At 36.4% G+C, this 27,231-nt stretch overlaps 1 protein-coding gene and 1 long non-coding RNA gene across 11 annotated transcripts in view; both read right to left on the bottom strand.

The window, feature by feature from the left end:
• Positions 1-27,231, bottom strand: part of abr (ABR activator of RhoGEF and GTPase) — a 338,299-nt gene that overhangs the window by 95,180 nt on the left and 215,888 nt on the right. For 8 of the 10 annotated variants that reach the window (XR_015490409.1, NM_001368694.1, XM_087252473.1 and 5 more), the window contains 2 exon segments: positions 16,171-16,268; positions 15,941-16,072 (listed from right to left, as the gene is read on the bottom strand). The exons of 1 other annotated variant lie outside the window; for it this stretch is intronic. Coding sequence is in view for 7 of the 9 variants with exons in the window: in NM_001368694.1 (NP_001355623.1) it covers positions 15,941-16,072; positions 16,171-16,268 (230 nt within the window). In the remaining 2 variants the exon portion in view is untranslated. 10 annotated transcript variants of the gene reach the window in all.
• LOC147844471 (uncharacterized) lies at positions 16,631-21,606 on the bottom strand. The gene is made up of 3 exons (XR_015492131.1): positions 18,937-21,606; positions 18,228-18,867; positions 16,631-17,461 (listed from the first exon to the last, which is right to left on the bottom strand). It is a non-coding gene; the product is annotated as an uncharacterized LOC147844471 (long non-coding RNA).

The following is a 27,231-nucleotide window of genomic DNA, read 5'->3' as shown; positions in this document are numbered from 1 at the left end:
GGCAAAATATTGAAAAACAAATAACAAAGGACAAAATTTCGATAAAATCATGAATTTGGATCTTTTTAAATTTTATATTTAATATTTTTTCCAAACATATACACTTGGTTGTACTTATTTTTGGACCGTTATCATAAGTTATTTTGTTAAATTAGCTCCATATTTAGCTTCAGTACTGACTAATCCAATGTATGTGCACAAATATAATATTGTAAAGTATCCTATAGAACATATATTAGTTTGAAAGATTTGTGAGAAGTTTATTAATATAAGTTGAGTACATATATCAAGTATTTGATATACTTAATGTAGTTACTTCATTTTTGATACTGTAACTGTGTCTAATAAATTAAACCAAATATTCACTTGCATAGCCAATACATAACAATCAATCTCACACTCAAATTTTGCGTCTGAATATATCTCTGAATGTACTGTATGATTGCCATTACTGTAAAGAAGAGAGCAGGATTGTAGCAGGTTGATGTGTTTTCCCTGGGGTCTCCAGAGGCACGTGTGGGGGGCAGGGCTGAGGGCGGAGGGTACTTTGCCTCCTCTCTGATTTATGTTGGTGACACATTGACATATTGTTTTATTGGACCACCTGCCATCGCTCTTCCTTTGTTCTCGTGTTCTAGAGCTCCTTCTGTTGAAGAATCTATGATTAACTACTGTTCGTTTGGCCAAAACAATACTGCGGTTCTTCCTTTCTGTCTGCTGTTTCTGTCACAGTGCTTCAGGAACACATTTGCGCAGGTTTGCCCCGGAGCAAAAACACAACACGCTGGCAGAAGAAAATAAGATTACACACACCTAGAAATCTGATGAAGGAACTTATCCTTTGAAGCTAGATCTTAGCTGTTTGTATCTGATAAAAAAGCAAACTACATCAACACTAAAGCGAATACAAGCATCAAATTTGGCCTCAAATCAAACTTTTGGCATTTTCAAAAAGACAACATGGTGCTCAATCAGACTCCATCACTGATTATTAAATGTAAGTGTGGTGTAAATCATGTTCTCTCTCTCTCAGAGTGGCTGTAATGCTGGACATCTGATTATGTAATTCTCATGTAAGTGGTTTGTGAGGAGGATGATGTCGCTTCGCATTACAGGAAGCTCTGTTAACATCTCTCCGAATGGGAGGGAGATTTGCAACACTGAAGAGGTGCTTGTGAACAGCTTGTGAATGAGTGAGAGTTAGATTCTCATCTTTTTACAAGCAATAATATCAATAATTCAATGTAATGCTGAATTAAAGGCACATTGTGTAATTTTCGCCACTAGGGGGCAAATATTCACAATAAACAAAAGCGTGGTTTGATGATGACGTGACTGAATGCGAAATTCTAGGAGTTGAGGTCTTCATTACATCCTAAGGGACTCCTGTACAAATCATGTTCATGGATGAGCTATTGACCTTATTCTCCGCGGACGAGTGGGCGCTGCCATTTGAATCTTTTTGGCACGAGACTTCCGGTCTCATTTACTTCCATTCATTTTTAGACATTAAAAACTGCTCGTTTCGCGGTTTGATGTTGCAAACTGATATTTCCTTGTCATATTATTCTACTTGGTCTGTATAGTCATGCAAACATTTGTTTGTAGAGCAAGTAGTTTGACCGTTTTTTGCCCTTTATTATTCCTTGTCATTTCTCCCATAGGCGACTGAAACGGAAGTTCTAAGACAATCGCGAAAACAGGCGCACTTCCGCATTTTAGAATAAGGTCAATAGCAGGGGTGGGCAAACTCTGTCCTGTAGGGCTGGTGTCCTGCATAGTTAAGCTACAATACTAATCAAACACACCTGAACATGCTAATCAGTGTCTTCAAGATCACTAGAAATCTTTAAGCAGGTGTATGTGATTAGAGTTGGAGCTAAACTGTGCAGGACACCGACCCTCCAGGACCGAGTTTGCCCACCCCTGAGCAACAGTATTTAAAGCTTATTATCATGGTAGTTTAAAGCAAGTGTATGAAGATGAATAAGAGAAATGATGAAGTATTTGTTGATGAGAGGCGAGCACAAAATGGCATGAAAGCAGCAGAGTTTTTGTTATGTTCCACCGTTATCATTTGAGTTCTGTTATAGAGGATATTTGGTGTTTCCCGGTTTTCTACAAAACTAAATCGGAAATCGAGGGTGTTTGATGTCATTAGCATGGCCACACAGGACACACAAACAATGTTATTAGTTACAATTACTTATTTCTCTGGATTTGAACAATCTTTGAAACATTTGGGATAATGCAAGTCAGCAAAACATGTAACACTTTTACAGCGATTTGTGCATATTTTAATGAAAACAAAAAGAATATGTTGTGGATAATAATTGGGTTAAAACACTGCTTTTGGTAACCTATGTATGTCCAGCCATCCAGAGCATCTACTGTAACAATATATAATCAGTGTTACAAGTATCCCATCATTCAATCAGTCCCTACGATACAATATTATCACAATACACATGTCATGATATAATATTATTGTGATTTTAAACATGTTATTCAGTGATAGACTGCCGTTTATTACCTTTTTATTCAACTTCAGGTTATGACCACAAAGGAAAAATGTTAAAAATTAGGTTCATCTGTGTAACTAAACAGAAACGTTTATCAGTTTATCTCACTTCAACAGAAGTAAAAACGGGATCATGGAGCTGCCAAACTGGCCATTGCTTTCATGTAAATCTGTCATAAATGTATTCACCTTTCTACAATGCCGCCATTTTTATTTAACTAACTTACTGCATGCAGAAGGTGAGTCTGTTCACAGAAAACTACTCAACAACACCATCTAATGTAGTGGACTATAAATAGATTGATTTTATTATGAAACCAAATAAAATTTGATGATATATAATTACATGCATCCAAGTATCGCAGTACTATGCTCTATTGATTATTGCTCTCACCCCTAATTTTTGTAGCATGAACAGCTCCAAACTGTGGATCTTCCCATTTTTCTTATTAAAACTGAAACTTACAGATCTCCAAATTCTGGTCTCGACGCAACTTAGGCTCCATTTACACTGTCAGGTCTTGATGCCCAATTCTGATTTGCTGCCTTTATCTGATTGTTTTGCTTGTTCGCTTGCACGTTCTTTTAATTGAGACCCATATCTGATTCATGTGTCTACACTTGCCATACAATTTACAATGTCAAGCATGCATAAAGGCGAATTCTAGCATCTGTGCCCCCACTAGCCATGATGGAAGAAACTGTATTGCTTTTAGCTCTGCGAAATATGCGAAGTTTGTCCAACTTCAAAACGATTTTGAGGTGGAGGTAGTGGCGGAGGGAAAAGTAATCATCTTCCGCTTGCGCCTATGATTTATTTGTGGTGTACTCCACCGTTCAGAGGAATTTGTGGGCATGAGAGAGATCTCAGGTCTGGGAAATTTGTGACGACTGACCACTTTCCTCCTTCATGTTTCTTCTGTTGTTGTTGTTTACCCTGTCGGCGCCTTCACACATGTCTTCCTTCTACATCATTAAACCTCCGCGGTACTACAATGTCACAAGTTTAATGAAGTACAAACCGGAATGCCGCAATGATCCAATATGCCTGTATACATGATAGTCGCATTGTCACATATCAAATTTATATGTGATTTATATCCACATATGAAGAAGGCCTGAAACCGATCTCTGAATATCCGAATGATTGCGTTTTTTTTTTTTTTTTCGTGTTTACACGGTCATAGAACAGATCCGATCTGTGATACATATGAGCAAAAGAAAACTGAATATGGTCACATTTAATTGGCAGAGCAAATGGGGCCTTATCTACATTTGTCTTTTAAGTTTAGTTTCTGACATCACACAATCACACAAAATCTGCATTTTTTCAGGTCACACTCAAAGTGAACGAGATCACGGCACAAACCTCCATTATGACTGCTTCTCTTTACGTCTTAAGCCTGGTTTATACTTCTGCGTCAAGTGACCGGCGTAACCAACGGCGCATGTAACGCGCGTAGCTGTGCATTTATGCTTCTGCGCGCTGTCCCTGTCGGTCTGCATTAACACTTCCCAAACGCTAGTTGGCAGTGAGGTGTTAATGTGTCTCTGTGTCGAGTTTCGTCGCTTGTGTTTTGTTCTTTCTGAACGCTTCCGGGATGCACAAGTGGCTCAAACTCGCTCATTTTGAGGCAGGAACCGGCGGACGTGCAACAACTTTAACTATGAGGTAAACACAAAACAAAACCTTCCATCCGGAGCTACGTCACAGGACTACACACTTGTAAACAATCGATCCATTGGGCTCGCACTGCTCTCGCGGCTCTCGGTCCCGCCCAAACTCATCAGAGATAGCAAGCCGACCAATCACAGAGCTTGCGACGTGTAGTTACATTTTTTGAGAGGTGCACGTCAGCGACGGCCATGGCGTAGGGCTATGCGTCAGAAGTATAAATCAGCTTTTACACTTTATCATCCATTGTCTGAATAATGCCTTGCCCGATTGCGCTTTACTGCCATGATGACAGTGCATTATATTTTACTAGATATTTCAAGATACTAGTACTCATTAAAGTGACATTCAAGGTTTAACTAGGTTAATTAGTTTGTTCTGAAGACAATCAAAAAAAATTCTTAAAACAAATCAAAACCGCTTTTATTCTAGTTTAAATAAAACAATTTAGACTTTCTCCAGAAGAAAATAATATTATAGGAAATACTGTGAAAATGCTTTGCTCTGTTAAACATCATTTGGTAAATATTTAAAAAAAAGAAAAAATCATAGGAGGGCTAATAATTTTGACTTCAACTGTAAACACCAAGCATACGGCATCTTTTTTTGTTTATTTATGGAAAAAAAAAGGAATAATAGAGTAAGTAATTAATGCAGTACATTTTCATATTCAGCCTTGTTATTGATGTAGACAATGTAGTGAACTCATTGAACTAAATATGGTTGTCCTCCTCAGCCCCATGATCCCCTTCAGCATCACTGTTTTGAGAATTAAGATTGTTTGAGTTGGGAAGAAAACAGAGACAGGACATATTTTCTCGAACACAAAAATTGTCCTTTAGTGACCCGTTGTTCTGTTTCTGAATAAACTGAATAAAGTCAATAAATATTAAATCTGATTAGAGTTGCCTATGAAGGCTCAGATAAACATGCTGGCAGGCCTGTGAATTTTGGTGAATTTCAGCTAAATTAAGAGTTTTCACTGGGGCTTTGCGTTCCTGTCTAAACATGACCCAATTACATCCGATCCTCGCTGCTAAATCCTGCTTTTATAGCAAGATCATTGCAGTCTTGAATGTGGAAGGAAAAGCATTCACTTGAGTATTTGCCAAACCTGGAATTAGTTAACTAAAAAGAGATCACCTTATTGAAAACAGACTATAGTAAACACCAACAATTAACCTGAGAATAGAATGGACAAAAATATCTTAAGGAGAAGGCAATTAGGGTGATTTAGAAAAAAAATTGGATTAAGTATTACGAAAATAATCCCAAATGGCGCACTACTAAATTATGCCATGTATACACTATGTGACTTGTGAACGTCATACTCGATTGTCACGTGTATGAAGATTATTTTGTCATTCAGTTAAAACTTCAGTAGATCCACTACATAATTCAAGTCCTGAAAGTTGAGTGGAAAAAGTGTCCAGCATTCCACACTTTATTGGCATTTTGGTAGGAATATTTTGGTATCAGGACAACACAAGTTTTCTTAAAAGTTTTCAACAGAAAATGTTTAACTTAAATATTGTGTGACTTAACCACCATTTCACCACGTCAATGTCCAACGTCCAACCTAAAATCAACCAAATATCAGCGTCTAATAATGTTACAGCTTGACATTGTGTGGACGCAACAACTATGACCTCTATCAGACATTGGATTTTGGTTGCCATAAACGATGAATGAATGTCAGTAACTGACATCAATGTGATAATGGTTTAAGATGTTGACTCAACATCTGATTTTGATCACTTTCCAACACAACCTAAAATCAACCAAATATCAACGTCATTATTGGACAAAGTAACATTGCTCTTAGACGTTGGCCAGACATTGAATTTTGGTCATCTGATGTCACAACCTAAATATAACCTAATATTAACGTCTAATGACATTGTGTACCTGCTGGGCTGATGAATGGGACAATCCTCAGTTGTGATGCACAAGTGTCTTTTTTTTGTCCTCAAACAACCACTAGCATCAGCTGTGCATGGGTAACTGACACCATTTATATGCAACAAACCTGTGCTACCAATTTGTTAGTATGTGCCCCCTTCAGTGTGTGTGTGTGTGTGTGTGTGTGTCTGTGTGTATCTGCGGGCAACATAAAACACCCATCTGTCGTGGTTGATGGATCCTGGGGCCTCTGGGGTTTGTAGTATGTTTTAAAGCGAAAGAAACAGAGGTGACATGACATATTACCAAAAAAACACGACGGATGGAATGGTTATGATTAATGACTGTCCACAGTATTCAGCTTACGCCATGCTCTGTGCATGCATGCGCAGCCACTGGAAAACAATATCGGTGCATCCATGCTCACCATATCCACACAAAGAAACAAGAAATCAGGAATGACACTGTTTTTTAATTCTAACAAAAACCAGACCCAGAGCTATTAAACCACCATAAAAATCACATCAGACCTCTGTGGCTAACTGTGAACCTTTCTGGGAAGATAAAATGAAGAGTAAATGCTCTTCACGGGTGATGAATCTTTTGCTGAAGGTGTTGTGAACAAGCGCAGGGCTTAATCTGTTCTAATACATGTCAGCTAAACCAGGCTGCCAGAAACGGAGTGTGTTTTTTTTACAATTATGTGGTGAGAAAGAGAGTGTGTGTGTGTCAGCGGGAGGTACGGGACCAGGAGAGCGCTGCTGGCTGTTGTTCGTCTCCATAGGGAACATGAGAGGGGTTCAGGGTGAGATGAGGTCCTGTACTGATGGGGATTGTTGCTGTCAGAGTTACAGCGAATACGGAGAATGGAGACTCAAACAGGACATGCTGTTCTACCAGCACATGGACAATAAGAGAAGAGGCTTTTGAGTCATGAACTGTTGTGGATTGTTAGAACATACTATTTAGAATTTTTAGTCACCTCAAAAGCCGTCTAAAACTAGCTGCATTTCCATCCTTTTTTCAAAACACTTCTTTACAGTGTAAAGTGACATTAAAATGTTTAACTAGGTTAATTAGGTTAACTAGGCAGGATAGGTTATTGTATAACAATGGTTTGCTCTGTAGACTATCAAAAAATATATAGCTTAAAGCAGCTAATAATATTAACCTTAAATTGCTTTCATCCTAGCTGAAATAAAGCAAATAAGACTTCTCCAGAAGAAAAAATATTATCAGACAGAATGTGAAAATTTTCTGTCTCTATTAAACATAATTTGTGAAATATATATATAAAAAAAAGAAAAAATCCAATTCAAAGGGGGGCTAATAATTCTGACTTCCACTGTACGTTACAACCAACAACAACAGCAATGGTAGGGGTGGGGCGTTTCATAAAATTGTCGGTTCGGTTTTGTGGTCGCGCTCTCTAGTTTCATTAAATTTTCATTGTAAAAAAAAAAAAACTATTGTAACACTTAGAATACATCATACATCAGCATAAAACATGTGTACACATTATTTTCAAGGCCATGTGATCAAAAAACTGAAAGAAAGAGGCAGCTCGATCTGATTATTAGACGCATGAATATTTTAAAGATGTGTGTAATTTCAGATGAAATGTAATTTTGCTTTCCACCAATGTGCACTCAAAAAATTACCGTTTAACCCTGCATTTTTTACAGTGTGTACTTTCACTTTAGGCTCCCTATAGCAACAAATGTTGACAGAAGACAAATGTTGTGAGGCATGCACCAGACTGTTCAATTTAACCACAGTGTAGATGAAAATCCCGAAATCCTGTGTTGGTGTTTTTTTTGTTTGTTTGTTTGTTTTTCATTTAAAAACTCCCATTAAATATTAATTGTACAGTTTTACCATTTGTGAATCTATTAAGCTGATCTCAGTCTCTGGCAGGAGCACTTTTAGCTTAGCTTAGCATAGATCATTGAATCAGATCAGATCATTCGCATCTCGCTCAAAAATGACCAATTTTTAGACAATTTTCCTATTTAAAGCTTGACACTTCTGTAGTTACATAATGTACTAAGATGAATTGTCATTTTCTAGGGAACTATACTTTTGTTCTGGTGTAATAATCAAGGAACCTTGCTGGCATACAATCACAACAGCAGGCACAATGATATTATGCAGTTTTAATATCACAGATTTAACTACAAAAGAGTTCTGATTTAAATAGGAAAATGATGCAAGCAACCTAAACTTTAAACACTCTTTAGTTTAAACCGTATATAGGACAGAGTAAATTATGTCTGACAAAAACAAAGTGATAGTCAGAGTAAAGGGGGATCAACCCCACCCAAAGAGATGATTATAACTGAGAGCATTTCCACAAGGACACTCAAAACACAACACTTCACAGCCAAAAAGCTGAAAAGACATGAAAAGACAGTGACTAAAGGGAGAGAGATGGAGGGAAAGTGAGGGATGAAGAGGAGGAGTGCTCCCTGAGGAGGAGGAGAAGGAAAGCATAAAAGCAATCTTAACACACTTCCTGCCTGTGAAATTCTGTGGTTTTCATCGGTGGCATTATATAACAGCCACAACAGAGAAGAGTGACGCATGGTATCGCTATCTACACTCAGGTCACTGTGATTAGAAGGATGAAAGTCTTCAGAAAGTTAGACAACTTGTTCTGTATTTTTCGGTCTGAAAATAAAGTGAATGCTTGACTAAGTTTCACATTACTACTAGTAGTTTAGAATGTGTTTAATGTTGTTTTACAAAGCAATACAGGTACCAAATGCAATTTTTTTTGAGAATTTATTATCTGATTAATTATAAATTATTCATAAAAAATGTAATTCTAAAAAAAAAAAAAAAAAAAATAGAAACACATTTACAGAATAAATTCCAGAATGCACAACCAAAAAACAGTCAAGTGATCTTGGAAAGTGAGAGGTACGTTTGGGTAGACAATTAGTTCTGAACAATTTGAAATGTTATACATAAGAAGGAAGTGACGACCATCCTTGATGGAAAACATCAGCGAAACGTGCAAATCTTCCAAGTGCGAGCAGAGATGATTCTAAAAGGACATGACAAACCGTGGACTATTTTCTGTGTTCTAAGAAATAAGTAAGTTATTATATACAAAAAAAAAAGGCCTTCTCATAAAGCAGCAACTGTAATTTTTCATCCAAAATTCTAACCCCCTAGGGCTCTATGGCCACATATGTGGACAGCACATTTTAGCACTTAAGTGGCTATTTAAAATACTTTAAATGTTCTATATTTTGTAACAGACAAACAGTTTCATCATGCAATTGTTTTGCAGCATATAGAATTTCTCAAACACTATTTTTAACTGTCCAAAATGGGCAAAAAAAAATTTATTTACTGTCTGATAGTCAAAACATGTTTAAAAAAACTATATGCTATATATGCATTAAAAAACAGTCAGGAAAAAGTGTTTTATGTAAATTCGGACCACGAGTCCACATATATGGACATCATTTCTCTCAAAAGTACATCATTTTAAAAGATGATACTTAGATTTTATGCTAATTAGGTTCCAATAAGCCCAAATAGCAAAGAAAAATAAAAGCATTTAAAAAAAACTCTTGGCCCTCTAAGAGGTAAAAGATCAAAGTCTTTAGAAAGTTGGAGAACTCAGTCTGTTTTTTTCTGTCTGAAAATGAAAAAGTGAATGCCAAACAATGTTTCACAATAGTACTAGTATTAGAATGTGTTTAACAATGTTTTACAAAGCAATAAAGGAAGAGTATTTGAAGAGAACCTAATATCTAAAATGGTTTTAATAAATTAATTTAAATTAATAATGACAGTCAGAAAGATTCAGACAGATAGAACTATTGACAGATCTAAAAACTAATACAACTTTTTTGGAATTAAAAAAATGCCACAAATGACAACAATTGCTATTAACAATCAGTAATTCATTCATTTTCCTTCACCTTAGTCTCTATTTTAGAGGTCGCCACAGCAGAATAAACCGCCAAGTATTCCAACATATGTTGAAACACCTGGGAAACCCATACACTCATTCACACTCACTAATACACTATGGTCAATTTAGTTCATTAAATTCACCTACATGTATAGCGCATGTTTTTGGACTGTGAGGAAACCCCCACAAACATGGGGAGAATGTGCAAACTCCACACAGCAATGCCAACTGGTCCAGCTGGGACTTGAACCAGCGACTTTTTTTGTGTGTGTTGCAACAGTGCTAACCCCTGAGCCATCATGTCGCCCCACCATAAAGAATGTTTTTATTTAATAGTGTATTACTTTTTTTTTTTTACCCCAAACTCTTGGACAATAGATTAAAATGAAATGTTACACTCAAGCAATTATTTTTGTGCTGCTTGTTCAAACTACTTAATTAAAAAGAGCTGAAAACACAATTCTTGAGCTTTTTTGCGACAACTTAATTGTTTTATGTTCAATCCACTTAAATTTATAAAAGAAAACGATGAAGCTAACAATAATTAGTGTTGGGACACAAATGTGGAACCCATATCGCCCTTCAGGTGGGATTTCTTCAGTTATTTTTTAATCCGAATGTGTCTTGACAAACTATTATATTATATGGCCACAGCACATCATACAACTTTCCAGACTGAATGCAAAAAGTACAGTAGGTTGATAGTTAGCACCATGTCTTTTCAATCAAGCTCCCTAAATCTTAATGTGGCAGGATGTGGGATTGTTTGTATTCAGCTGGTCTTACAGTGACAGATATTGATTCGTTTTCTTGAAGACGAGCTGACTGGATGACGGTCTTCAACAGGGGAACAGCACTTAAAAGCTCTTTAAATGAACAAATGCAGACAAAACCCCCAGAGGTCAAAGATCAACTCCCAGTGATCCCAAGCCAAGTAGAAATACTGAAACAAATGGCCTGCATGACATTAAGGGCGTACTCACACTGTGTACAGTTGCTTTGAACTGGGCCGAAGCACACTTGTCCCCCCCTTCCATCTCCCCCGACGACCAGCACTCACATCGCATACGGGCCTGAGCATGCTTTTGTCCTTGATGATGCGCTGTTCAGTTTAAGAAGTGCGCTCGCTCAGAACAGAGGAGATTTCTTTAAATCCTTATATTCTTTTAGTCTTTTGATATGCAGTGAGATGGAGTCAAATATTTTGCCAAACAGATTAGCCACTTTTGGCGCTCATAAGGAGGTATTAGGAGGTTTTGACGCTCATTAGGTGTTTAGGACTAAAATGAACTGTTTATAACTGCTGAAACAAACTAAAAAAAAAGTTCAATTTAGTCTGATTTTATTTAAAATGACATCATTTGAGTTATTATTTTCAATTTAATTTGAAGTAAAACACCGCCCTCTAGGGGATTTGCCAACTAAAAGGTGCAACGAAACGTACTCAGAGCAACGTATTTTACAGTTTGCGAAAATACTTATAGGCTCTAATTTCCAGTGAGCCTGGACTAAAGATTGTTCTGATAAAATGATTTATATGCGCTGTAATTTTGTGAATTTGAACAGCATTGCGATTTGAAACATTGTGCAGGTGGACATTTATTAACCACAGCATTAACAGACTTTTCCAATACAATGATAAAACAACCATCGTTTTAAATCTGCATCATGCTTAAGTTGCATCATGAATATGAACAGATGGATGTACTGCAAGTTTCCCCATCTCCCTATACAAAACTGTAGTAACCGGGTCCATTAAAAGCCGAAGGGAGTCGCTACAATGTGACCATTTAAGGATTTTTAAATGTAGGGTTGTTAAATAAATCAGGATCTCTCAAGGGAAGGAAGGGAAACATTTTGGCTCCGTCCACCTCAGCCAGAGCAGTTAAGAAAACAGACGCTCTGAGGGAACGCTTCAAACAGAAGATCAGCCTCAGATACTTATGACGGCAACACAATCGCTGCATTACATAATCTGAATGAAAGACACTGATTTGTTTGGAGGATTGTGTTTTTTAAGAGCGTATAAGATGGTCCAGATGTTGACCTGGCCCTTTATATCACTGATCGAGAGCAGGAAAGACAGTATAATGTGACACAAAGTGACTGAATCTTGAACATGTGAATGATACTAACTAAACTTTCTGTACTTCAAGGCATTCTATTCAGCTTTTAAAGAAAATTTTTTTACAAATAATAATTAGTTCGTATATGACAGCAATATGCTGGTAAAATGTGCATTTCCTGTGAATATGTGAGAGATTTGTTTTTCTATTTGCTGTTGTAAATGTCATGTTGAGATGCTTAATGTACATGAATGCATGATGCAATAGACATACAGTTAAGTTTAACCGTAAATTACACAAGCTTCTCCTAAAAGATAATAAGAAGATGTATAAGAGGCATCATTGTGGGGCAAAAAATATATATTTTTCAGCTTTTATTTACATTATTTAATATTCAAATTGTCTGAATTTGCCAGGCCTATTAATAATTTCGGGCTTGACTGCATTTTTTTTTGCAATAAAACATAAGTATAAGTTCTACAGTCTTCGCTATAAAAATTTGATGTATGTGTAAATAAAATGTGAATATACAAAATGTGAAAATATCAGTTTTTTTTTATAATGTATTTATTTTATTTACTCAAGTACTTAATATATATATATATATATATATATATATATATATATATATATATATATATATATATATATATATATATATATATATATATATAACTTTAGTGCCTTTGCTGGCCGAGTGTCTAATGTACCACCAGTGATGATATACAGCCATAATCGCACTGCTACTCGTGTGATATTGCGTTTATACAACAGTTCGACGGCATAATCATATAGAAAAAACATCACAGTACTGTATGATCATCAATATACAGTTACAGTACTGTACATTTATATAAAAAACGTGATCCTCAATGTAAGATGCTGAAAACTTAAAAAAAAAAAAAAAAACTTATTAAACAGTTGAACGAAACCAATATCCAAAGTTTCACGGTCACACACTGATCCGAGAAAAACATATTACAGACAAACACCCTTTGAAGGTTTGCTGAAGCGTCTCAGTAATAACCCTGTATAAGCACTTGAAGTGAATTTAAATCAGCTTTAGCAGTGACCCATACACAGCACAGAGTCTCTTCTTAGCACCTATTGAACGCTCTGTAAACTTCCTTGAATAGAAACAAGGCCTCTCACATGCACAGAAAGAAGGGAACTTCAGTTTTAGAAGTGGCTCGTCTTCCTGTCCAGGAAGGAAGGTATTAACTAGAAGGCCAAGCAGCTAAATATCTCCTAAACCTATACTTTTCACCATAGGAGAGAGTTCAGCAGGCCACAGGTCACACACACTGAAGGCTGATGTGAAATGAAAGATAGTTAGTCCAGATTTGTGTGTATTCTGCTCTTTTCCACTGTTCTCTATTAGGCTGGTATACCTTAACAATGCACTTGTTTTAATTTTTTGCTCATAAAATGTGTCTCAGAAACCTATTAGTCATGGATTTTGTTTTTAAGTAATAATGTTTTAATAATGTTGCAATACACACCTTGCAATACAGTAGATAAACCCAAATAAACCATAGTACTGGTAAAATCCGTCTGTAGCCATTATTTATAGCAGACAAAACAGCAGCACTTTCTGTTGCTCTTGCACCTTTTCTGTTAAAGCCTATTTGTCACTGCAGGAGAAATCTGTTGGGGGATATGCATGTATGTGTTTTAGCTTTACATGCAGAGGCAATCAGCACATTGACGAACATTAAATCTGTAAAAGTAACCTGATTTAGATTACATATTTTATTAGTAAGAAAACATTTATATAGTTTATTGTAAGCAGACCCCAATTTATATACTGTATTTTTTATTAAGTTACATTATTTTTTCTACTAATATTTTAGTTTATTTTACTTATTTGTTATTATTCATTTTATTTAAAACACATGAAATTCAACAAAATTTTAATTGATTTATTTTATCATTTAATTATTCAAATATTAGTTGTTTACTTTTTTAGCTTAATTATTTAGTTAATATTCTGATATTTTACATTATTTGATAGCATTTATTAGATTTTTTTAATTGATGTGTTAATTTACATTCATTATTTTTTTTATTTTACTAATTAAATTATTCATTATTTTTCTTTTTATTATTTTAAAAAGCTATTTTTTACCCAATACTTCCAATAATACCTATATATAATATAAGAACGTAAAAAAAAGATTTTTATTAGATACGTTATTTTTTATTTTGTTTTTACTTATTTTTATTCATTTTATTTTTATATAAAAAAATAAAATTCAACAATATTTGTTTTATTATTTTTAACATTATTTGTTCAAATATGAGTTGTATAGGTTATAATTATTAGTTAAATTATTTAGTTAATATTCTGATATTTTACATTATTTTACTGCATTATTTAATTGCTATTTTATCTTCATTATTTTTTTATTTTACTATTTAAATTATTCATAATTTCTTTGTATTTGCTTTAAAAATGTTTTTTTCTTCTTCTACTAAATACTTCTATTAACACCCAATAATAAAAGAAGAAGCAATAGCTTATGGAAGTGATGTTGTGATCTTTTATCTTAAATAGTTTTTATTACTATTATTTATTCATTATTTAAAATGTTCATTTGTTTTTCTTTTTTAAAAACTTTTTTTTTTTTGCCAAACTGCTTTTCTCCACCCAATACTTCCAATAACACTAAATAATACATGAAGTGTCATAACTAATTGTCTATGGAGGTGATGCTGTTGATGCACAAATTCCCAATATAATCCAACAATCAATTCATAAATTCTAAAGAATCATCAAAGAAACTACACAATAACTTAAACCAGAGGAAAACGAGGGCTTACTGTAAATACAAAACGTCATCATAAAGACAGTTGCGAGTAACAACTAAGTAGACCAACTACTAACTCATACAGGCACACCTGAAAAGAAAACCAAAAAACAGAAAATGAATGCGACGCATCATCTATACACACACGCATGAGAACGACTAACACAGCACATTCTCTCTGAAAACAGAGAATCATCTCTCATGCTGCTAATTCACCTCTGGCTACGATCCCAAGAGAATAACACGAACATAAAACAGAAATAAACCACCCGAGCAATTAAACCCAGCGCTGTTTTAGCTCACATAAGCTGTCCTAGATTTAAAAGAAGCAACTCAAACGCAATACCTTCAAGAAAGATAATTTACCTGAGATTTAAGCTTAGCAAAACAGGGCGTTAGCATAATTAGCAATAGTGGCTAACAAATTCCCGCAACAGAAAAGACCAATGATAGACTTAATACAGCAAAATGAAAAGCCACATTTATAATCTTATTTTAGAGAACATCTGTCGGAAAATTCCTCCTGAAAGAGAATGTTTTCGGCTCATGTTGATGCCAGGTTTGATAACTGGTTCCTAACGTCAGCCGCATACAACAAAACATATGCCAACACACTGATCTCAAGACTTTAATTAAGGCATTTCCCACGTTATGTGAGGGGAAAGAAATGTAAACCATGCATTCACAAGCGGTAAAGAGGCCCATGTCAAAAAAAAAAAAAAAAACATCACCAAAACACACCAAACGCTCAAAGCAGACATCAGGAAACCACTACAATTTAAAGCTGCAGTCTGTTTGTTTTGCCTACAACTGCAATAGTTTGCGAATGATCATCTTTAGGTGGGATGTGGACCTGATGGCTCCTTATGGATGAATCTAATTGTTATCTAAAAGTTTTTCTAGCTGTCAGTCACTGTACCACAGACCGTGAAACCCACTTCGAATAATTTTTAGCCACAAAAGAAGAAAAAGGTTACAGACTGCAGCCTTAAGTGTGGTGTAAACCAATCTGATATTGTCTTTGGTCTGTCCTACCTGTACTTGACCCTTGCCCATGATCTTGTCCACGATCTCGTTGTCGTCCTTGTTGAGTTTCGATTTGTCGTAACACTTCTCGTAGCACAAGATGCGCAGACACTGTGAGCCCTCCAACTCGATTTCAAACTCCTAGAAGGAGACAAAAGAAAGGGGAATCTTTTTAATATGGAGACCGGTCAGGTGAATCTTATTGTAATGTCTTATTAGAAACTGGTAAAAAAGCTGACCTCGTTCCACTGTGGTTCTGTTGTGTCTCTGAACACACGTGTTTTGGCTTTGCTGACAAAGTAGCCGAAAGAGTCCACCTCCAGCGTACAGTACAGATCTGCACAACACAAGAAGACACATGTGAGAAAACGTACGTTTATTTAAAAAACAAAATATTTATTGCAGGACAAATGTTGCTGGACAAGCTTAAAAGCTGACATTCCTATCATATACAATATACCTGATTTCTAGTTATATATATATATATATATATATATATATATATATATATATAGGCGAGGCAGTGGCGCAGTAGGTAGTGCTGTCGCCTCAAAGCAAAAAGGTCGCTGGGTCGCTGGTTCGAACCTCAGCTCAGTTGGCGTATCTGTGTGGAGTTTGCATGTTCTCCCTGCCTTTGCATGGGTTTCCTCCGGGTGCTCCGGTTTCCCTCACAGTCCAAAGACATGCGGTACAGGTGAATTGGGTAAGCTAAATTGTCCATAGTGTATGCGTGTGTGTGGATGTTTCCCTGAGATGGGTTGCGGCTGGAAGGGCATCCGCTGTGTAAAAACTTGCTGGATAAGTTGGCGGTTCATTCCGCTTTTTTTTTTAACAAGTGGACAATTTCATGGCATCTATAAAATACTGATCTTAAAGGTGCTAATTATTTTGACTCTTCTAAAGCATAAAAATACCACAATATGCTTGCAGCTATTTAAGAAATATGCTATGTGAACATTCTTGTTTATCTGAAAAACAATGCTGAAGTCAGAAATTCTGCTTTGAAAATGTCTGTTACGTGCCAAAACGTCTGTCTTTGTTTTGGTTCTTTTAACCTGCTCAATGCCATTTTAGCCAATTATATATCAGTAATCTGGGTTGCATGATGGAAACCAGCATAATTTATACATTCATTCAGTTAGGACGGCTTTCAAAGCAAGCGTCCGTGACTGAAATGCAACCTCTGGTGGACAGTAGCAGACTCTTAACATGAGACGCAGATTCAGAGTTTCACATGAGGTTATTGATTAACAAATAACATAAATATTATGAACGTAAACATTAGGTGAGCAGGTTACATTGTAACACCGTGTCAGAGATGAGCAATTGGGCTGTTTGCACCAGACGAAACACGACAGAAATTGAAATACAACCATTAAGAAGCGCATAATAGTGCACTTACTGCACTCCAACGAAATAGTAAGATTTATAATCTAATACATATTAAAGCTCTAAGCTCTAAGCATTACCGTTGTTAAATGTAGATGCTGAATCACTGATATGTGTTGGCTTGCACTGACTCATTAGCCCCTTTCACACAGTGATAATGGTAAATATCCGGAAAATTTCCGGAACGACTTTACCGGTATATTCAAAAAAGCGCTGTTCACACAGGCGAGGACGTTACGGAAATTTTCCGGAAAAGAGCATTCACACATCCACTCCAAAATACCGGTAAATTCTGACATCATTCACCACAAATGAGCTTTAAACGGCTGCGCTTGTATTTGTAAACATTTGACTAAATTACAAACTCTGTGGATGATCAATATTGTGAACAACTTTCTCAGGATCACTTTTGCATGTCGAGATGTTCATTATATGTGCGTGTGCTGGCGCTCACAGGCTGTTTCACAGGCACACGAACGTAAACAAACAAGGGCTTATCATAAGCATCTCATCGATGATTATTTACACAGTTGGCATTAAGAAGAACATATAAACGTGATCTGACTAACTTCTAGCAGCTAAATGTGTCTGGAAAAATATTCAAAGGCTTTTATCCTCACAAACCGCGCGGGCGTAAATGCGTCTGACTGTTGTGATTGGCTAAAGCAGACGTCTCACGTCAGCACGTTCTAGACGTGCACGCGCTTATTCCAGCAATCTTCCTTCTGCATTCACACAGTGCAGCATTCCGGCAAATTGCCGGTAATGTTACAACTTCTCTTTCCGGAAAATAGCCAGAACGAATTTACCGGTATTTTCAAAAAGGACCTGTTCACACATACAACCTTTCCGGAAAATTGCCGGCAATTTTCCGGAAAGTTCTGTATGTGTGAAAGGGGCTATTGACTCTCAAGTTCAATTTCAAATAGTTTACTTTTATTTTCAAGATCTGAGCTGAACTATCTGCTGCTAATGGCAATAAATGTCATGTAAAATAACATTCAAACTTGCATTATTACCATTTATCACTGCATAAAGCACATGAGGTGTACCTGAGGTTTTCTGTTGTTCAGCTGCAAGACATAGAAGCCGTTTCTAATATATCAATTTAATATGAAAAATTATTCCTTCTATTATGTGTCGCTGCTTTTATATAGAAGACGGTTTAAATCAGCCTTTAGGCTCGATGGTCAGACTGGCTCCTGTTGGTCGTCAATCTGGCAACCTGCGCTTGCGCTTGTTTTGATCCAGGAGTGCAATGCCTAGTTCAACCACTGGGTGTCAAACTTACATGCTGCACCTTTAACATAATTCAGTAATGTAATAAGTTGTTTTGATCTCTGTAGTAGTTGAGTTTGGGTATTGCGACGCAATATAAGATCATACTTTATAAGTGCTAATAAACAGTTCATATCTTATTAATAGAAAGGTAATAAATAAAAGTGTTACCCAAAACTGTACTTAAATAAATAAATAAATAACACTAGACGTAATAAGCCACACGATTGTCAGTTGTTTTAAGCAGTTGTTCCTTTAGGTGTTATTATCTGAAATTCACCATTTTAACCAAGAGACATTCAACATAATGTATTTGTAGCCATGGGTGGGTTAATTGCTTAATGTGTATGATAATTTAGCACTTCAATAGAGCACATTTCAAGAAAGCATTGAGTGTGATTTATTTGTTGAAATCTGCGTTTATTAATGAAGCCGTGTACAGTGAGTGTAGCTTTATCTCTTGGTGTCAGCACTTAAAACCTTAATGATTTTTTCAACCCGGCTGCTCTGCCATCTATTATTAAATAAATCTATATGTGTCAATAATGACACACAATACAGAGGTGGATTCTCATACACAGAAACAGAGCATCTGTCTTGGGCTGCCCGTGAGTCTTTTTGCCTCCCATGTATGTGAGCGCACACACAAATACATGCACACATACAAAAACAAGAACTCACTTACTGTAAGTGCGCGCATACACACACACACAAATTTGCATCCTTGTTACCCACTAAAAACAATACACACACAAACATCATACACACTTTTTTTAAATGTACACACACACACACACACACACACACACACACACAAAACATCAAAGACACATTTCCTTTAAATGTACACACACACACACATACACACACACACACACGCACACACAAACAGGGGAAAAAAAAACATTTCCATTAAATGTACACACACATGCATGCACACACACACACACAAATTTGTGTCCTCGTAAATCACCAAAACCAGTACTTACCTACACAAACACACACACACACTCAAGAACTCGCATAAGTGTGCCGCTCACACACACACACACACACACACACACACACACACACACACACACACACACATACATACACGCATGCAGGCAAGCATGCACAGGTCTTCGTAAACCACCAAAACCAGTACACACACACACACACACACAAAACCAAACACACATTCCTTAAAATGTACACACACACACACACACACACACACACACACACACACACACATACAAATTTATGTTTTTGTAAACCACCAATACACAAACACAAACACGCACACAGACACACAGACACGCACACACACACACACACATACACATACACACACTGTGACTATTGATGACTATTTTCTCTCAATGCAATCTACTAATCTACTAATTGTTTATAATGAATGTCCTTATAATCACGTTTAACAACCTCACATAGGCTACAATATTGTACTGTAATTTTATCAAAAATGCCATATCAAAATGAAAACACATTAGCGTACACAAAACCTAACAGCAGATCAAGTTTATCTTATTGCTATAATGTGTGTGGGTCTCTCTGACAGTGTGATGGATTACATCTGGTGTGACCTCTGACCTCTGCGATGCGTGTATTGAGGAGACAGGAGAGAAATGAAGTGATGTTCAATTAGCATGGAGGTGGTGTTGTGGGGTTTGGGAGTTTGGCTTTAACATGAGCGTGTAGACGGTCAGGCTGCGGGAATAATTGACAGCCTGATGGTGATGTGTATGTTAATAATGCTGCTTTATGCTGTATCCATATGCATGCACATCAGCTTGTGTCGGCCTTCAGCCCAATGGTCATCTTAATGAGATGACAACACATTACCACCGGTGGGAATTTGAGTATTTTCTTTTGATATGGGGCAGTGATATACTATAATAGGACATGGTTATGAGTGGGCACTAACGGAATTTGCACACGCAGAAATATGCAGATTTTTAGCCCATCATTGAGTTATTTACTTGTGTAACTGTGTGTAAATTTGCATTCATTCTGTTTTTAAACTAATTTCAGTAATATTATTGACTATTATAGTTTGTAAAGTAATATTTTCTGTCTTTTAGTAGATATATTATATAAGAGAGAGGCAGCACAGTGGCTCAGTGGTTAGCACTGTCACCTCACAGCAAGAAGGTCGCTGGTTTGAGACCCGGCTGGGCCAGTTGGCATTTCTGTGTGGAGTTTGCATGTTCTTCCCACATAGGTTTCCACCGGGTGCTCCGGTTTCCCCCGCATGTCAAACGACATGAGCTATAGGTGAATTAGACGAACTAAATTGTTCGTAAAAATAAAGTTGAATACTTTGCGGTTTAGCCTATTGCAGGTTTGTTTGTTTTTTTAACTCCCACAAATAACAAGGGACCACTGTACTTTTTAAAAAACTTAACATAAAAATGCTTTAAATCATTGCAGCTATAGATACTGCAGAGTTGCTGAATGCTCGAGTCAGTTTGGCTGATGAACATGAAGACAGAGGTCAATCTCAAATTCCAAATATGATCATTTTTATGTTAGAATTCTATACTTAAACAAAAAATAAAAATAAAAGCATGTAAAAGCAAATGAAATACATTTTGTAATACATTTTAATTTCTCATCAATAATTATTTATACAATGATTTAAAAAGATTTTTCACCATTAAGCCATCTAGAAGATTTTTTTTAAGAATGTTGGAAACTAGCCATTGCCATGCATAGCAGAAAAGAAAAGTTCTTTGGAAGTCAATGGTTACCCCTTTCCAACATTTTTCTAAATATCTTCCTTTAGCTTTACCAGAAAAAAAAGAAAACACTCATTTTGAACACGATTAGGTTCAGTAAATGATCATAGAATTGTTCTTTGTAAGTCAACTTTTAACAAGTCTTCAAAATACATTAGTCAACATTTGAAGTAGTCCTAAATCTTTTTATCAAAATTGTTCTAAAACTATTAAACAGCACCAATTCTTGCCTCAGGACAATTTTAAAAAACATTTTTGATCCACTTCAAATGTTGACTACTGTATATGTAGTCTTTCACTGAATAATTGAATGAAATAAATCCATTAATATTATTTTTTTTACTGGCTCAACTTTCCCTTTAAGTATAAAGTTAACTATACACTTATTAACTTTAATTAGTGCTATTTCATTAAGTACATTTGTGGGTGCTGTACTACATTTCCCATCACTCTCTGGGGCAGTAAAAAATATCAAACAAAACGAAGCACAAATTACCCACCAAATGGACAGCATTGCCTCTATATTCTTTAAAAGCAGGGCTTAAAAGGCTTGTGCTGAGTTCTATGATCCCATTTTCCCTCACATTTCTCTTTTTACCTTTTCCGCAAATTCAAAATAAATAAAAAATCCATTCTTAAATGAAAAGAGCGTCCTGTCTCATTGAACCAAGCTGTCCTCCAAAACACACGTCAGGATTTCTGCACAGACAGCCCATTTTCTGGAGTTCTAATGGCCTCATATCTGTAAAGCTGAAATAAGGCCATCTCTTCTCATGGTCAGAGGAGGCTTTAGTTTTTAGCAGCACCAGGCACAGAAACCCAGTTCTTCAGAGAACAGGAAATGTATTTATAAAAAACATATAAATATCCTGCATGAATCAGGACAGCGAGTGAAGGTGCTCAGGTTTGCGGATTGTGAGTGTAAATCTAGCATCAAGTGTGTTTTGACAAGAGTTTAGACCATTAATGGGCTCTTAAAGACTGATAAAGTGCACACTCATTACTTCAGAATCACTGAGAGAGGATTGTGAAGTGAAAAAGCTGAATGAGAAACTTCTTCAAGAGGCTGTTACTTATAAGAGCTTCCATTTATGTGACGAAAGTGATTAAAAAAAGATATTGAAAGCTTAAAAACTCTGTGGTTTATATAGACGCACACAATATAGAAAGACAACTGATGGTTTTCTATTACACAGTGTAATTATTTATTTATTTTTTTAAATATGTTTTTAATTATACATTTTGCAGACAGAAAAACAAAGAGCAGACAGACAAACCCATCATGAGACAATAATCTGTGCAAAATGTAAAATAAAGCAAGAAACAAGAGAAAATGGCTACATACAAAACATATATGACCTACAAAAAGACACAGCAATGGATGTAAAGAAAAAAATTCTTACAAATCTTTAGAAATTAAACGACACCCTTAGTCTTTATGGTGTTGCAGAAAAAGAAAGACTGGATCCCACATTTTATCAAATTGCGCAGAGTTCCCAGAGATGGTATATCTTATTCTTTCCAAATGTAAAGTGGAGGTGAGTCCGAGAAGCCAATCAGAAAAAAGAGGCCAAACATTTTTTTTTTCCAAAAACAAAGGAAATTTTTTTTTAGCTATGATCATGCCATACTGAACAGGTAAGCGTACATTTCGGTTGAGAGTCTCAAGAAAATATGACCAGCCAAAAATTGCTATCATTAGGTTAGGGACTAAAACACAATCATTAACCTTAGCAAAGAACTAAAGTATTTCTAACCAAACATTCTGAACTTGAACACTAGATCAAAAAAGATGTGCTAAGGTATCCTCAGCAGCTCTACACTTGTCACATGTGGGGAAAACCGAGGGATAGAATTTATTAAGCTTTGTTTTAGAATAATGAAGTCTGTGTAACACTTTGTACTGAAAAAGGTGTCTAAAATTTCTGGAACATGAATAAACAGATAAAAAGCATTGATCCCAATCAGTCTCAGAAGAGTGTAATTATTTTAATTGGACCCAAATGTTGCCCCACAGAATAGCAGTTGGGAAGTGACATCATTTAAAGGAGAAACTGCATCCTCAGACAGCGACAGAGCTTATTCGGTGGATGGGGTTGATTAAGGGTTACCAGGACACCAGGGTTACACCCCTGCTCTTTCTAGAAGTGCCATGGGATTTTTAATGACCACAGAGAGTAAGGACCTCGGTTTAACATCTCATCCTGAAAGACGACGTTTACTGACAGTATACTGTCCTCTTTACTCTACTGGGGCATTCATTCAGACTGACCGCAGGTTGAGTGCCCCCTGCTGGCCTCACTAACACCGTTTCCAAGAGCACCCTATTTTTCCCATGTGGTCTCCCATCCATCTCTCGTACTGACCAGGCTCAGCCCTGCTAAGCTTCAGTGAGTAAAGACAGCGGTCACATCAAGAATGAAGTTACATGCATATAAGAGCCGAGTAATAAGACACTTTGCTTAAACGTACATTAAATAATAACAATACACAGCAGTCTACATGTGTTTGTTACCTCAAACACATTACAAAATTACAATAATTACAAACATACCTGGCAAATTTCTTAATAAAAATAATAAACTAACAAAACATACAACTAAACATAAAGAGGAATTACCAACCTATTTCACCCATGACGTCACACGGGTTCAAGCGCGCATCCCAGTTGCAAAAAAAAACCGGTTGCAATAGCAAACATGTCGTGTTGTGCAGTAGGATGCCAAATCGATTAAAAAATAATCCAAAAATAGAAAACTTAAATTTTACCACAAACCGCACTGCTTTTAATGAAGTCTTTGGCTAACAGCCATCAGAAGAGCTGAATGGAGTGAATGATCGACTCTGCAGTTCTCATTTTATTTCAGGTAAGTTCACGCTAAGCTGAACCATACACATTACTGTATTTGATTGCAGCAAAAACTGTTAAATTTAGTTAATTAAACTGCGGACACTGATTTTTACATTTCATTCTAAGCATTTAAAGTTCACATACTCTGTCATACAGGTGCAGTTCGCTGTCAGAATGCAGTTGTTTTGCTTGTTGATGATTACCCAGGCCTTGTATGGCTCCGTCTTCTTTGTCTTTGGCTAGGCCAGGGGTCTCAAACTCGCGGCCCGCGGGCCATTTGCGGCCCTCAGTGCAATATTTTGTGGCCCGCGCCGACCGCTGTACACTGACAGAATCAGCGGAGCCGGAAGAGAGAGCGCTCCACGCTCCGCTGATTCTATCCGTACACAGCGGTCACTGGCATTCCCCGCCCGCCGTGTAAACAAAGGGGTGGGGATGCCGGTGACGTCACCACGCACCCCGCCCCTTTGTTAGACGCTGTGACGGGCGGGAAGTGTTAATTTATACTTCTGCGTCAAACACCGGCGTAGGCTACGGCGCTGACGAATAGCCCTTCGCCGTGGCCGTCACCGTCACTGACGTGCACCTCTCAAAAATTGTAACTACACGTTGCAACGACGCGTAGCGCAAGCTCTGTGATTGGTTTAATTCGAATTGCTCATCCGCCAATAATGGGTTTAGGGGCGGGGTTTGGTGCCACGCCTTCTTTTTAAAATTGTACATTTTCGTACAACTGAACTGAATTAGCCACTAAACTGACGTAAAATACTTCAATTTTCCTGTGAGATCAGGCTGGCATATCCAACGCAATCTCACGGAAATTCGTAACTTTTTGATTTAGTAACTAATTCAGATGAATTCGTGCAATCTAATTTGTATGATTTAGTTCAATTTGCTCATCCTACAATGATAGTTGTGTTTAGGGGTGAATTTGGGTGTCATGAGTCATTTTTAAACATGTAAATTTTCTCATGAGATCAGGCTCGTATATCATGCATTTTGCGTTTTGGCAAGCTCTAACACATAGAAAACAAACATCTGCGGCTTGAGAATAAGAATAAGTTTAAAATAAACTTTGATAAACTATTATAATTATATAATCTTAAAACGTAGCTAGGGGTGTGCATATTAATGATCCCGTGTGCAACATTTCAGTCTGTGTTTTGTCAGGTTCAGATGACTTAGAACCTAAAGTACATGCAGATCTTGAGGTTGGACTGTTTTTCAAAGAGTTTTTACACTCACGATATTTACACGAGAACAAGAAAACAATGGTGTCTGAGGCTTATGGTATGGCCATTTCCATGTACTGAACACTTATTATTCAACTTTGCCAATGTATAACCAGATATTCTTTACAGTGCGCCTTTAAAAGATGATCTAGTGTCTAATTAGAAAATCCGCTCCTGTGCAAACTAGCTATTTGGTAAAACTGGTAAGATAATGTCACTAAACCAAATTATCAGAATGATCAAGAACATGCATTTACTGCAATTGTTAAAAGTTGCAGTTGGTCTTCTAGGTCAGTATATTCACTCTTTTCATTGGGAAACCAATGCCGATGACCCAGTTTGTATGAATTGCCCCGAGTGAGGATTTGAATGCATTTCCTTTCCAAGTGGATCAAGACCTCTAAGAAGAAGATTCAATCGTGTTCTGTGTACATCCCAATATAAAGAGATACCCAAACACCTGCATTTCCATATGCACAACACATGGTTGGTCTCATCGTCACATTCAAACAACCACAACACCACTAACTTCCTGACAAATGACTTCAAAGGAACCAAACACACACAAATACATTCACATTGTCAAAAAAATAAATAAATAAATAAATAAAAAAACCCTCAAAAATGTTTTACACAATGGCTCTTTCGAAAATGTCCTGAGGAAGTATATTGTGTCATTCATTGGGGCTTTAAAACAGAGGTCTGATTGTTACTACGGAGTCTGCAGGCCATATGTGTCCATTATGCAAATTCACATTAGCATATTGTACACAGACGTGATAGACCAGCTCTGACCTCATAGAGCAAAAAGGACCTAATGTGTAAACATATATGCAAATATTAAAGGAGTGAATCCCCCGCAACAATTAATTATTCTTACAAATTATACGATTATGACCTGGCAGCTGTATTGTACACACAAACACAGTGCTGACGTATTTAGTTATGGGTCTTGTGTGTGAGGAAAAAGTGCATATAAGAAGAGAGACTATTTCCAGATTCATCTCTGACTTTAATCAATACTAAAAAGGAACTTACAAAACGCTGAGCTCCCACGATGCACTTATTGGATTAGATTACTTGGATTAGCAACACAAAAGTCATTTTTCTTTGCCAAATGTAATGCATTTCCTTATGAAAAGAAATGGAGAGATGCTATGAACTGATGAAATATGGCAACACTTTATTGTGATGGTCCATTTGAGTATTAGTAGACTGTCTGCTTAATATTTGCTGATACTGCTCCTACAACAGACTGACAAGAAGAAACTGTAAAAGTACATGTCAACTAACCCTAAGCCCAGCCTAACAGTCTACTTATAATCTAATGTTCTAACAAACAGACCATCAAAATAAAGTGTGACCTAAAATACTTACAGCACAGTAAACTATATCCATTAAACAGCTAATTAACTACTGTATGTCCATTAAACCATAAACTAAGCTACTGTACAGTTGAAGTTGACATTAATAGCCCTCCTTTCAAATGTAAATTCTTCTTCAAATATTTTCCCAAGTGCTGTTTAACGTAGATAACTTTTTAAACACATTTTAAAACACAGTTACAATAGTTTAAACTATTAATATAATTAATTTCTTTTGTCTTTGCCATGATGGCAATACATAATGTTTTAATACTGAGTGGATCACAGACCTTAGTTTGAGAAACGCTGATTCATACAGCTGAAATGTGTCTATTTTCCTTCAAAAACACCTTAATATGCAGTGGTGGTTTTAGGTTTTGTTGTATTTGTTTTCCCTTAATAATAAAAACCTTAATTTCAAAAATTGCATGTGTTTAATACACTT

The sequence above is a fragment of the Danio rerio genome, chromosome 5, assembly GCF_052040795.2.
Source record: "Danio rerio strain M-AB ecotype USA chromosome 5, GRCz13ab, whole genome shotgun sequence".
Lineage (NCBI taxonomy): Eukaryota > Metazoa > Chordata > Actinopteri > Cypriniformes > Danionidae > Danio > Danio rerio.
This window is presented reverse-complemented; position numbering and strand designations above follow the sequence as displayed.